Source organism: Rhagoletis pomonella, unplaced genomic scaffold, assembly GCF_013731165.1.
Source record: "Rhagoletis pomonella isolate Grant_MI unplaced genomic scaffold, Rhpom_1.0 Rhpom_scaffold_03121, whole genome shotgun sequence".
NCBI classification, from domain to species: Eukaryota; Metazoa; Arthropoda; class Insecta; order Diptera; family Tephritidae; genus Rhagoletis; species Rhagoletis pomonella.
The window spans coordinates 8499-24017 of NW_023461675.1; the positions used below are offsets into that span (position 1 = coordinate 8499).

The window sequence follows — 15519 nt, forward strand, 5'->3', positions numbered from 1 at the left end:
AGGGTACCTTGTACTCTTCATAAACAAACTTTAGCTAACCATAGTAGAAAGCATAGCAAATTTTTTAGGAACTTCGTACTGCTTAACCCTTGTGTTAATACCCAAATTTTCTTAAGTTGTCTAGCACCCGGGGTATCCGGGTATCCACGCAGTATTTGTTTTACAATTCTTGACAAATCCATTTCGCGGACTGACATTTTTTCGTGAATATAGATTAAATTAAGAGAATTTAGTAAGAAAAATTTCAAAAATAATATGAGAGTCCCCTAACTGCATTAAAATACACGCACATGTGCTATCGCATACAAAGGCATAGGCGAAGATATATGTATGTATGGACATTGTCTTTACATCTATGTATGTCCCTTTCCAAGCACTTGCTTTCATGGAATTGTGCTCTTGTTGGTACTTTGAAAAAAATAAGCCCTACATACAAAACATAATGGGCCCCAAAGAGGGCCTAAGAGCGGTATTCTACCGTATTTGGTGTCCATGAAAGAGTGACTATGTGCTAATACGTACCAAACAGAAATATACCCGTAACTATGCTATCCACATTGCATTGCGATAAGGCTGTGAACGATGATGACAAGAAGACACCCCATTTATATCTTATTATAATAAGTGTAGTGCTGGCGTTGATACCATGGACCAGATGGCTAGAAGATACCCAACGAAAGGCGACTTTTGCGATGGCCTTTAGCGATGTTTTTCAATATTAAAGATATTAGTTCACTCGCTTCATATCTTCATTTTTAGAATGTTTAACTTTTAGGTGTGCTCGTCCTTAAGTTCTTTGTTTTTTTTTGTTATTTTATGGCCTTATAACAATCCTAAAAGTTAAACATTCTAGAAATAGAAATATTAACAAAAACCAACAACCACATGATCAAGTATGAATTGCAGCGGAATAGCTGCGTTTGATTGTGTTGGCTTAACAAATGAAAAAGTGGGAGAAAAGCAACAATAATTCACAAGGCGAACTTAGCACAGTGCGTAGGCAACTGGCTGAGGCAGTGGGATCGTCGGTTCGAATCCTATTGAAAGAAGTCTGATGAGGAAGTGTGGTGATTTCCGAAATAGCTATAACTTCTACAATTTTTTCAAATTATTGTTGCTTTTCCACAATAAGTTTTTCATTAAAAACGGCCTCCAGCTCAATAAAAATTGTTGAAAAATAACACAGGTTTACAAAAAAAAAGTGTATGCATATTAAACCAAAACCTATATATCCCTATGTTATTCGACATGCTGAATGCGAATTCGAGGTCCGTTAGCCTCCATCACGTCAGGTTCGTGGTCATTTGAAGGTTAAGTATGGAAAAATTCATTGAATAAATCTGAAAATTCAATAAAATTCATTCATTCAATTGAGGAATCAAGGGACCTCCATACTCGGTTTCAGTGATAACAAAAACAAATTTTTTATTTTTTATTTTTATTGAATAAATTTTATGTCCTATTTGACCTTCAAATGACTTCGAAGCTGACATTATGGAGGTTAACGGATCTCGGATTCGGGTTCAGCGAATGTAAAACCTTATTTATATGAATTTTCAGGTTTATTCAATGCATTTTTCCCTACTTGACCTTCAACTGACCACGACCTTACGTGGTGGAGACTAACGAACTTCGGATTCGCATTCAGCGTGTCGAATAACATAGGGATATATAGGTTTGGTTTAATATGCATAAGCTTTTTTTTTGTAAGCCTGTGTAATTTATCTCAAATGAAGAATAACGAATATTTAAAAGAACCCTGCAGGGAAACCACGGACTAGTGAATCAAATTTCTAGTTCCGTACTATGCCTTTATCACCAAAAAAGAACTAGGCCAATAGGAACTAGATCCCCACCAGTCCAAAATCGGCGAAAAGTTGTACTTTTAAAAAACTAATTTTTTTCAGTTTTTTTCACTACAAATCTATATCCAAAGTGACGAATTTAGAAATGGTTCGGAACTATAGAAAAAGGGATGCAGAACGCACTAGATCTTATTTGTCGAATTTAGAACTATTTCGGAACTATCGAATAAGGGATGCAGCGGGGGGCTTATTTACTTTACATAGATATGTGTTCGGCGGCTTTTTCGTTCAAATACGCTTCTATTCTGTGCTTCGCAGATGCTATTTCATAGTATGTAATACAAAACAAAGCTTTGTGTTAACATATTAACATCTTGGGGCCATCTGGAATCTAACCAATAACAGCGAGCACCTCTGCAAATTCAGCTACAGTAAGGTAAGTAAACGTACATTTCTTACAATCATTCAAACAAATTAAATTTCAAATTGAAAAAACGTTTCTTTGAAAATAATGTAAAATCGCACACGGAAGAACCGAAATGATTGAAAAATCATGATACTTTTTTCTTTCGTCTGTCGATTTTAGAACTGGTTCAGAACTATAGAATTTGGGCCTAGTTCGGAACTATCGAAAAAGGGATGCAGCGGGGGGCAATTGACACTTCCTAGGACATCGCCATGTTCAATTCGCCAGTTGCTTGCATGCAAAAGAGATTTATCGCGAACCAGTACTGGGTCTAAATGTACTAGAAGCGCCCCAGTTCAGAACTAAAGATTTTCCCCACAGGGAAATTAAAACCACCAGCGCAGATCTCTATTCTTTGAGAATGTCAAGCAACACTTGATTGTCCAATCAATCCTTAAAATAAACTGAATAAAAAACAAGACATTAAATCGTACTTAATTTTTGTTATTTTGCTAGTATATTTACCAATGTTTTAGTGCTTATCTAAGCGCTTAAAATGGATTTTTTCTTGCTTATTTTCTTCGGCCCTGGTCATCATAGCTCATTCGCAATTCAGCGGCCAGATTTGGATTCAGCACCAAAAAATCTACAAGTAACGTTGTGTTTCACTCAGGTGGTCTGATTTTGTTGAACTGTGTAATGAAACTGGCTCAATTTTCAATTTATTTATAGGATCAGTCAAATGCGATGCGAAGAGAATGATTTATTCTATACATATGTGCATTTTTTCAAAAAAAAAATGGCATTATCTTTATATGCCTTTTCTACAGAAAAATTTAAAATTGGACCAGTTTTATTATTTGCATACGTTTAAAAATAAAATGGAGTTATCTTGTCTTAATTCTACGCGTCCAAGTTGGACATTTATGCAGGATAATGACCAGACTTGGGCCTACCACAAACAAACGTTAGCTAAAAGTGAGAATGTGTTGGTGTGCTTAATTACCCTGAAGGAAAGATTGGTACAATTGTTCGAAAAATATAGTCGTAGGTATAGTAGCTTTGTATCTAGACCAAAGATAGTCCAAAAATATAAAGCAATGTAATGTAAAACAGGTGAATTGTACTAAAAGTGGTCCGAATGTAATGCATAAGGTATGAGTTTTGATCAAAAACTGGGTACAATGTCATGCAGTAGCGGACAACGGGTACAATTAACGACTTGCTGATATGTAGGCACTTAGTCAACAAATTTTCATGTGCGACGTTGGCATGCAGAGAGAGTACCCGCTTAGGAAGTCTGAGAACCCCGGTTCGAATCACAGCTGGCGCAAGTTTTATTTTTGTTTTTTTTTTTTTTACCCAAAATTGGTTACAATGTAATGCAGATGCGGACAATTGGTCCGAGCCTAGGACTTTCAATGTTAAAAGTAAATAGAATTTTACATGTTGTTGGACCAAACTTTGGACTAACTATCACTTGCAGTCTAGTTTATGGTGTGCTCTAAGTCTATTCCGAGATCCTACAGGGTAATTTTGCATGCTGTCGCGTTACGCTCTTGCATGTATACCAGAGGCGAGCATTTTTTGATTTTCCAAACACATGTAATTGGGCTTCAAAATGCTGCTTGCTGCGACGTAGTGCCAGCAAAGCATCAGTCAATCGTCAATTATCGTAAGACGCACGAAGACGATCATATCATCCATGTGTCGACGTCGCAGCAAGCAATGTTGTTTTCTGCTGTAGAAAATACCCATTCATTAATGCACAAATAAACAAATTAAAAAAAAGAAGTTTCAATATCTGCAAGTTTTTTAGCTTACGGTGGTAGAAGTAGTAGAAATGTAATTTAGCAAAAAAAAAAAGCAGGGACCAAAAATAACTGTTATCTCGAATTTACAAATTGAAAACGTTGCCTGAATTCTGAAATTTAACGAAAACGTTGTTTCATAACAGTTAATAGATGAGAAATATTTTTTCTGTTGCTGATATGAGTTATTTCCCAACGTTTATTTTTTACGTTGCTCGATAACGGTTACTGCCCAACGTTTATTTTTTACGTTGCTTGAAAACAGTTATTGCCCGACGAATATTTTTACGTTATCTGATAATAGTTATTTCACTCTGTCACTTTTATTTCATCGTCTTTATCTTATTCTCCATCTCCATCTTCATCAATATCCTAATCTTACAACGTTTATCAGACAACGTAAAAAATAAACGTTGTAAAATATCTCTTATCCAGCAACGTAGAAAATAAACGTTGGGAAATAACTCTTATCGGTAACAGAAAAAATATTTCTTCTGCATAAATAACAGTTATCAGGCAACGTAAAAAATAAACGTTGGGTTATAACTCTTTTCGACGAAATGAAAAATATTTCTCATCTCATAACTGTTATGGAGCAACGTTTTTGCTATAAAACTTATAACTGTTATGTCCCTGTAAAAAAGTGTTATCTATACCACAAATGTGGGAACATCCGAGCACTGGAGCAAAACTTCGCTGCTTCGCACACAAGCGCATGTGTGTGATAGTGTGAGTGCTCACCTCTGATGTATACGTACTCGCGATGGTAATGCTCTTTGAGCGTGTGCTCGTTCTCTGCCCATGCCTCATAATCATAGTTGCCAACTTGGTGCTTTAAGCACTAGATTTGGTGCTTTTTGAAAATTAAAACGCCAAAAAAAATGGTTTAGTGCCTAGTGCCCTTTTTAGTGCTTTTTCCTGAACCAGAGTTTCTGAATTTACAAGAATCTCCGAATTTAAATGCACTAAAATGCAAACCATGATTAATAAAAAGATGAAGTTGCACTCCCACGTTCTTGCGTTCTTGTTAAATTGTATTCGCGTTGAAAATGCTAGCACGCAGATAGGTTAAGTATTTATTTTTTTTATTTTCTTGATTACACAGTTCGAAAAAATTTAACTTTTTTTGCCACCTGAGTTCATCGGTTTTTGTAGAGTTTTCGGTTCTGAATCCAAATGTGGCTGCAGAATTTCTCTACCACGTCAGAATTTTGAGATATCCTAACCTCTAAGTGTAAAAGCACGGTTAATTATAAAACAACAAATTTTTACGCTCATTTCTACTTAGGGTATCATTAAGTATTACTCTTCCCCTTCAAAATTCAATTTCGTTTGTTGCGATTAGATTGTTCTTTCTCCAGATGTACCTACCAGTTTTAATGTGCAGTACTTCGGTATTACTTCGTAAGCATGAATGTGTATTTATTTATACATGTAAATATTGTTTATTTTTTTTACTTTTGTTTACCACAAACTGTTATGAAAAAAAGTATCCTTTGATTAAAAAAAAAGTTTAGTGCTTTTAGTGCGGTAAAACGCTCTTTTTTACAAGGTTTGGTGCTTTTTGAAACTCAAAAGTTGGCAACACTGTTGATAATAGTTGTGTTTTTGTATTCTCCAGCAAAAAATATCCAGTAACTTGCCAGTAACCAAATTTCGGAGAGTAAGCCAATATTTACTCCCAATGAGAGAAATATGCAAGAAAGTACGAAAACGCAAAACCAGCAAGAAGTTGCAAGTCTTATGAACAGCTGATTCATTTGTTATTTTCCGTTGCAATTTTCTAAGAAAAATAGTATTTAATCTGAATTTATATTTAAATATGTTTATTTTGTCTATTGCAACTCTAAAAGCACTACAAATAATTCTTTTGGTAATCTGAATTGCATTAATCATCATGCGATCGGCTGTTTTTCTTACTAGCAAATAGTTACTAGTAAAAATTTATCCAGTAAAAATCCAGTAAAACTCTCAAGTTCAGCTGTCATTTTGCTCTCTCAATTCTCTCTCATTTCCTGGTTTCTTGCAAGTTTTTGCGTACGAACACGCCTTCCAGTAAAAACCAGTAAATTAATACTGGATTTTACTGGATAGTGCGTACGCGAACAGGGCTAATGACTAGCATCTAACGAAGAAGCCAGATAGGTTTGGCTTATGGTGGAATAACTCAATATTAGATTGACCTGTGTAGTTTTGACACTTATTGATTAACGTTAATTTGAAAATATATACGCAGAATAAAAAAAAAAATTGCACTTTGTCCTGGATACCCCAAACCAAGGTGAAGATTGTAGAAGCCGAGGCGCAGATGTGAGACAGTAAATAAAAATCTTACTTTTTTTTTTATATAAATTAAGTTTTGAAATCTCTACTCTTTAGTGGCCTAGAAACTGGTTTTGTGAATTGTGCTATTTGCGTGACCAAGACATTTTTATAAGGATAGTTAATTATTCAGTTAAATAGATTTATCAGTGAATTATAATTTCCTTTTTTGTATTGTTTGATAAAGTAATAAGCAAAAAAAAAATGCTAACACCAAATTTTTACTGATATTAAAATGTCTGCAACCCGATGTGTGCTATTTGCATGACCATTGCTGTATGTATATTGAGTTGAAATATTTTCTATGGCTTAGTAAGATCCTTCGCTTTAAATTTCTCGATTAATTTTATAACAGTTCTACCCAAATTTCGATACATATATATAGTTTTGGCACAGTCTGAACAATTTGTGACCAAAAAGTGTGAACTTCCACCCCCTGTAAACAAAATGTCAGAAGGAGTAGATCTTTTGGGTTTCGTTGATGCCCTAAAATGATTTTTCCTCAGCGATATCGCCATAGCTTTTTCTGGCATGTAAAGATATGAACATCTCATTTAACAATTTTGAATTTTATAATTAAAAACAAATGTGTGTGATGTGTTATATACTTTATGTTGAATGTATGTATATGTCCATTAGGGTGGGTCAAAAAAAAATCAAGTATTTTTTTTTTGGATCCGACACACGAAAACTAGTTCCTAGGTACCTCTAGAAAGTACTTACCAAATCTGAGCTCTTAATATTAACGGGAAGATTATGCTCATCATAGTTTTCCATTTTCAATTTGGTCTCATATAAAAATGGTCATATCTTATCACCAATAGATCGTTAAACCAGTTGCATCGTCTATATTTATAGGAAATTGAACGCTCTACAAAAATGGTCTCATATACTCTTTTCATTAATCTAACCATTTAAAAGATATTCAAGGTCAAAGATTGAAGTATTTAAAGGAAAATAACTTTTTTTGTTTTGAATTTTGTAACATACTAAAAAATAATTATTGTCAAATGAGTTTCAATTATTTCTATAGGGAATTAAATGCTCTACAAAAAAGGTCTCAAGATATTCACAGTAGAACTCCAATGTCTACTGATTTTAATAGTTTTTTAATAAATATCTCCAATTTGTCCATTTAATTAAAGAATTTCGAGATAATTTATGATCTATTTCAGAAAAAGAAGGTTTTTATTTAAGGAATATCATCAAACATATCAGCAGAAAAAAAATTCTATTTCGCCATATGAAATTTTATAATTCAATACAGTATTGATACAAAAATATATTTTTTCTTTTAGTTTAAGTTATAAAAATTGACTTGATTGAAAATTGAATTGATAAAGTCAAATTCTCATGAATATTTTCAAAATTCATAAATTGAATGGATAAATTGAAAATATTTATTGAAAAACTATTAAAATCAGACATTGGGATTCTACTGCGAATATCTTATAAATGGTTAGAGTAATCGATTAACTACATGAGACCTTTTTTTGTAGAGCGTTTAATTTCCTATAGAAATAATTGAAACTCATTTGAAAATAATTATTTTTTAGAAAGTTACAAAATTCAAAACAAAAAGTTGTTTTCCTTAAAATACTTCAATCTTTGACCCTGAATATCTTTTAAATGGTCAGATTAACGAAAAGAGTAAATTAGACCATTTTTGTAGAGCGTTCAATTTCCTATAAATATTGACGATGCAACTGGATAAGATATGACTATTTTTATATGAGACTAAATTGAAAATGGAAAACTATGATGAGCCCCGTTAATATTAAGAGCTCAGATTTGGTATGTACTTTCTAGAGGTACCTAGGAATAGTTTTCGTGTGTCGGATCAAAAAAAAACTTGATTTTTTTTTACCCACCCTAATGTACATATGAATATGCATATGAGCGAGTAGGTACTGAACACGTAGAATAGTTTATTTTATTAAAAAATAAAATAAAATTTTTTGCGTTCAGTTAAATAACGGAATTTCAGTACTGCTGGTATGTGGTACTTTTTAGTACTTTTTTTGATTGCTAAATTTTTTAATTTTTATTGTTTTATTATATTCAATGCAAGTAGTAATTACAATTCATTATAAATACATCGAATATATTACTTGTTTTATTTTGTGTTTGCTTAGTTTCCTGAATTCCGTACAATATTTATGAATTTTGAGAACGGCACATATTAGATACATGAATTAAGTACAAGTATTATAAAAATATGCAACAAGAAAAATGTATTTCCCTAGCGCTAGGTGGCGTGCTGCATTTGTAGGCTACAATTTTTATTATGTACTTGTTTGTTATATTTTTGTTTTCAGGATAATTATCATTATTTTTATTTTGTTATTTATTGATTTTTTGTAAATCTGAAATATGTAAGTTGTGCTGCTTAGGAAATTTATCATTCAAAAGTTCCTATATTATTTTTCTGTTTCCGATTTTACTGTTTTATACGAGGCACAGCAAATAGCGTGATTTTTTTAATTTGAGTGCTTTACTTTACTTTTAATCCGTTCAGTACGATTCAGGCTGAATTTGATATATGTAGTAGACAAGTAAAAAGTACAAATGAAACCCAATACTAGAAATAGCAGGGCGCTAGGTATATTTAGCTATAAGTGTGTTTTTTTTTCAAATATCAATAAATACTTAAATAGTTACATAAAAGCCTTAACTCTTTTCTTCTTTTTTTCTCTTTTTCTTAAACAATAGAAATTTGAAAAAGGCTTACAATAATTTGCGCACAACATGAACTCTACATGCACTTCCTTTATACTTAATCATTAAATTATAATTCTTCAACATGCTTCTGTTCATTTCCGCATGCTTCAGTTTATTTGCTATTTTCTTACATAAACATATTTTTGTCCATTCTCTAACTTCCTTTCTTAGTATTTTCCTGTAATTCACATAATTTTCAAAAATTCTCATTAACACGCTCTTTGACCTTGCTCGGTTGTACCAGACCGCGCCATAATTTTAATTTAGTTATTTAATAAGCTATTTATTAGAAATGAAGGAAATCCTGTTCACACCAAGTTTTTTGACTTGCTGTTATTGGGTTGCACAATAGATAATTAAATACATACAAATTCAACATTCCATTCCTATTGTAGTTGTACAATATGTTTTCACTGCTGTTGCGGTACATATCAGAACATTCATACTCCGTGGCTACTCATGCACCTTACCCCGTAGCCCGTAGCCCCGCCAAAATCACTAACGTGCACGCAGCTTCGTTGACACAATCTTGACTAGCTGGTAGTAAATATTGTTGCAAATAAACGGGCTATTAAATTTTCGTTTCGCTTTTGTTGCTGTTCTGTATATTGATTGGTAAAGTGGTTCTGCTGTGTTGATGTCCTTTTTTTTGTTATTGTTGACATTGTTGGTGTTATTGAGCTAGAGCTTTAGCTACTTCCATTTCATATAATTTCAAATCTATTTCATCCGTTAATGGTATGCACCCTGTCGTCGGTTTTATGCGTTATTGATCGTTCTACTTTTGCTGTTGGATAAAATCGAAAGTCGTTGCACCGCTAATCTTTCCCGATGCGCTGCGATGAAAGTGTACATTTTGCCACTTGTTATCTCGCTTATGCCACACACGCGTTTCCTCTGATTGGTGCGTATGCGCATGTCCTTGTCTGTTGAGGGCGAAAAAAGCGCACAGAATTAAAATAAGTGGAGATCGAAGAAATTAGTGCGCCTAAGACAATCTAGGAAGTTGAAACGCGTCTCGATACAATCTTATGCCCGGCGCTGACTTAGAATAGTTTCGATTTGCGACTGGCTTTGTCTAATATTGCCAATATAAGATCATCTGCATACGTTAGGAACCTGTTCCAATGATCTCTGTCGTTTCTGCGACTCAACTAAAGACACGCCATTGGACCTGCTCCTTCAATATTATACCGTATTAAGACGACGTATGAACAGGCTCAATGTGACCAAAGAGAGACACACGCGCTCTTTACCTCCAAAGGCTGTTCTGGAATTTCTGGAGTGGAATAAAAGCTTTGTTGTGAAGAGTGGAGGAAATAATATACCCACAATGTCGCAGTGCATACTGTATATGTAATCTAATCTTTGTCATTCTAAGCGCGCTCCCAGCAAACATTGAGGTTAGTCATCGATTAGAGAATGATTGGAGAACTAGCCACATTCTCCAATCTCAAACGTTAGAGAACGACTCGAAAAACTATCGAGAATCATAGCGATCTCAACAAAAATGGGACATAGTTCTCGACTCGGGAAAATATTAATTCCCTAATCGAATTCTAATGTTGATCTCTAATGGGATTCGAATGTGAATTTCAAACTGCTTTTTGCTTTATTGAATACAACGCATTGTTTGCAAAATTTGTATTAAATGTATTCGCAATAAAATAATAATGGATTATTTGAACTTAAAAATAATGTATAATTCATTCATTTGAATTCATTCATTTGGAATATTGCTTATTTACATTTATATGAAATTGCGTTGTTTCTCTAATCGTTCTCGAATCGAATTCTAATGTAGTTCTCTAACTTCGTCATCGACTCGAGAACGATTAGAGAATTACCCTAGTTATCTAATGTAGAAATCCAAATTTCTCTAACGTTAGAGACTGTGTTTGCTGGGCTAACATTACATTTTTCTGATACCTAGTGTTTGGGACAAAACAGTATAAAAACTGAAAAATTGCATGTCAGTGCAGGGCCTTAATCTCAATCTTAACCCTAATCACATTCATGTTCAATACTAATGATTGCGGCAAAAGGGGGGAAAAAGGTAGAGATGCGAGCAGCTGATTTCTACATACCCGAGGCTGCAAACCATGGAATAACAACTACCTGACTAGGGATGAAAATAAATAATGCTCCTATCTTGTTGGAAACATCCTCAACAAAAGTGAGATGAACTTCCGTTGCATCCCAAGGATCACATTTTTTTGGTGACGATTTTTCAATTCACAACCGCCGCTAATGTAGATTCACTTCAAAAACGTATAGAAAGGGTATGATTTTTAATATTTTTTTTTTGCATTTAATCCAGAGATCCTTTTTTGGTTACTTTATATGATTTTTTGACGGTATATTAGTCATTTACTTACTTGTCAATGTACTGTGTAAGACGAACGTAGGCAATGCATGCTGCATCTTCTCCCAGCAAGTGAACGTGGGGATTCAAAATAGTAGTGTTGATAGCTTTGCAATTCTTGCCTAGTACTAAAAAAGATAAATTTTAATTTTATTTCGTTTTTTTTCGGTAATAGAAGTCAACAATAACATCATAAAAGTAAAGGAGTATAAGTCGGGCGAAAGTGAATATTATATACCAAACCCACGTATTAAATATCTTTTTTTCAAGGGCGTTTATCCCGATTTCAAACAGTTTTCATAGTATCCTATATCAGCCTAATTGAAATAATTGGACAAAATTTGGTGGATGGTGCCACGCCCATTTTCCAGAAATCTGTAATCTTATATCTTGTTAAGAGATTGTTGGAGCAAAATGGCGTGTTTAGTTATTAAAATATCGGAGTTTTCGTATTTCTTAAATTTACCGATAAATGGGAAGTACTTAGTATTAGTCCCATTTAAAAAATGGTCAACATAATCGTTTTTTGTACTAAGCGCAATAACTGCACCGAGTTTAGTAGAAATTGATAAATCGGTTACTGAGATACACATGTGTAGATAAAAGTGGGCGAAGTCATGCCAATTTTCCAAAAACTTCATAACAGTCTTGTTTTATGCAAAAATTCTACTTCGTATTCCAACTTGCAACAATTTGGACGCAGTTTTTTTGTGGAAATATCGTAGTTTTCTACTTTTCGAAAATACCGATATATTGGAGGTGGGCGTGGTTATTGTCCAAATTTGCCCATTTTCAAAACCAACTTACCTTGGATAAAATGAAACCTATGTACCAAATTTCGATGAGATACCTCATATTTTACTCGTGTGAACGGACGAACGGATCCACATGGCCCAATCGATTTCTCTTTTCAGTCTGTATCATATCAGAGATATGAATCGATTTCGTTTTGTTGATGCACAAAAATAACTTATCAAAATAATTTCGTTTCGTTTCAGAGCTCAATTAACGAAACAAAACTCAATCGTTAACGTTGAAACAAATCATCAATCGTTAACAAAATACATCAACGAAAAATGGATTTTGATGGACCTTGCCAGCTCACTATTAACACCTAGCACCTAAATGCATGCAAGAGCTTCAGCATTAACGATTGAATTTTTTTTCATTAAAACCCAAAATAGAATTATTTTAATAATTACCTAAACAATAAAAAACTGAATCGTTTCAACAGAAACGATTGCTTTTTTTTTTGGTAAACGCTAAAATTAACGTTACAATGCATCCTTGATACAAATATATGTCTGTATCTATCTCCATTATTTAGGCTGTTACAAACAAACGTGTGCACAGGTGCGCTCGGGTATAAAAAACTTGGCACTAGGGTTGCATGTCCTAAAGAACTAAACGTTCTAATCGATTTTCAACACTCACTGTAAGACAAATTTGGAAATGTAAAATAAAAATATTTTCAGCAACCTGTTGAAACAGCTAACTCGGCAATTTCCTTTATAACCAAAATGTCAAGGTTGCCTACGGGCAACTTCTGGCATGAGAGGGTTAATAACTTCTTAAACTTAACTTAACTTAAAGATTGACAGAAAGTGAAAGTCATGATGTTGGGAAGAGGTGGCGCAAGTAGCAGTGAACCACTCTTTGACGTGCACTGTGTACACCAACAAACACGCGAAAGATAGCGATAACTTTATATATCGTCGTTTAAAGTACACAACCGCGTATCGTCATTCAGCAAAACTGCGTAACTGATATTGGCTGCCAAAAATTGAATTTGCTCACACAAACTCTTGGCTTAATTCTTATCCATTCGTCCTGAAATATACCAGCCAGAAATGCGATTGCTTTATAAAAAAGAGAACCATTTTTAAATATGAATGTTTTTACTCTCTATAAAATAATTTATGCAACCTCACATACGCGGTTTTGCATTCTCTTGATACGCGGTTTTGCATTTTGTTGATACGCGGTTTTGTACTTTAAACGACGATATGTATGTAGGTGCATGTAGTTAAAATCTGCTCTAAGTTTAAGGACCCCACGCGGGAAGAAAGAGGAATACTCATTTAACTCAGAGCGTTGCATAAAAGAGAAAATTAGGACAGATCATTACTAAGCAGTAGGAATTACAGATGACGTAGCTCAATATCATGATTCAGTTTTTAAATGGTTGGATAAATACTGCCATTTGCGTTTTCCGACTGCCTTGTAAGGTTGAATTTGAGCAGGGCCGAAGAAAATAAGCAAGAAAAACGAAATTTTAAGCGCTTAGGTAAGCAGTAAAACATCAGTAAATGTTCTTGCAAATGTGCTCGAAAAAAAAAACAAAAATTTAAGTACACTTTAAAGTATTTTGTTTTTATTCAGTTTATTTCAAATAATGAAATGCAATCGAAGTTACAAGTTAATAAAAACCAAATCTGTTCGACGAATAAAAAAAACGCCCAAGAAATGGTAAAGAAAAATTTATTGGGCTAAATTTTCTTAAGCATAATTTTTATTTAAGTTGCCTATGCTTTATATGTATATGTCAAAAAAACGATTATGACATCATAAGTGGAAAGCGCTACCCCCAAAAAGCACAACACGTGTAACTGGAATGATCCAGATCTCCATATTCCGGCCAAGGACTGTCACTCGACGTTACACGATCAAGAACTTTCTTTCAAGTTTCATTACACTCACATTTTTTTACTCATACAGTTACATGTTCAGATATACCAAGTGTGATAGTAATAAAATTATAGTTTAAAAAACTAAAACCTCCCTATTATAATTGCCATTCGTACTGTCATCAGGTATGTAACTTGAGAATAGAAATCGCTGCATCTTTTAGGCGCATCAATATTACATAGTTACATCCCGAGCTAATAACAGGAAGGTAAAAAATGTGTAAGTGTATTGAAATTTGAAAACAAGTTATTGATCGTGTAACGTCGAATTTGGGTCTCAGGAACTTTTGATTTTCGACTCTTGAAAAAAAAGTTGTGGCATACTTATCTCATGGATTTCATCTTAATCCTTGAACCTGGAAACATAAGAAAAAATGGAAACTCAGTTAAGCTCGGTAATGTAAATTATATATAACACAGGACTACAACAAAAAAAAAAATTGATGAATGGTTCTTTTGACCAGTTTAGGTGTGCAATATGTTTTTAGGGTCGCTGAACACGAATTTGAAGCCCGTTTTGATCCATCGCGTCAGAATTTGTTTCTAACCTCAAAAAACGTGGCGAAACTTTCGGCATGTGTAATTGATTAAAACTTGAAAACTTTCGCCTCGATGACTAGCTTAAACTTTGTTTTTACACCACAGCCAACAAAGTCTCTAACGTTAGAGAAATATTTTGATTTTACGTTAGAATTCTAACCTAGTAATTAGAATTCAACGTTAGAACGCGATTAGATATCTAACCTCTTTCTTGATATTGAGAATTAAGTCCCCTTTTTGCAGATAATGCTACAATTCTCGAAAGTTTATCTAATCGTCTTCTAACCTTCACCTTAGAGAAACACATTAGAATCGTCCTTTAACCTAAATGTTTGTTGGGGCTAACCGACTTATGAACACATTATACAAGTGTAGAACCAGCAGTTTCTAGCATAAAACACCTATCGAGAATTAAGTGTACCAGCGGAATAATTGATTTATTTTTTTTACTTGAGTTTCCTTTAAGATGCCAAATTCCGAATACTCATAACTTTGGTTAAATTACAGGCACACATTTAATTCTACTTAGTGGCATTTCCAAGAGTATGTTATATATATCAGAGCTTTCTAAGGTGGGTTTCGCGGGACCCAAGCGTTCCGTAGAAAAGTCACCGGGTTTCCGTGAAATGAGTTTTGGTATGAAAGGGCACGGCGGTCGGTTTGAGTTGCACACAGAAAGAAAAGTTCTATAAACAGCATGACCGAGACGCAATTATCTATTTTCAAGTACACATATGTACCTAATCGTAGTTGGTATGATTGCCTTGCTGAGAGCCTTACCTACATAAGAGCGTTGAGCTTGCTTGACAGCTTGTTTTTTTTCTAACTGGTTGTTGGCCGCTGTAGCCAAAGGGTTAGAGGT

The 15519-nt window shown here is 33.9% G+C and overlaps 1 protein-coding gene across 1 annotated transcript; it reads right to left on the reverse strand.

The window, feature by feature from the left end:
• Window positions 1–8377: 8377 nt before the first annotated feature.
• On the reverse strand, window positions 8378–11558 carry LOC118753971 (calcium/calmodulin-dependent protein kinase type II alpha chain; the record flags this gene model as incomplete). The annotated part of the gene is given in 2 exon segments (XM_036488843.1): window positions 8378–9991; window positions 11444–11558. Coding segments are annotated over 2 exon segments (263 nt in total), but the record flags the coding sequence as incomplete, so codon positions are not given.
• Between the last annotated feature and the right edge of the window lie 3961 nt (window positions 11559–15519).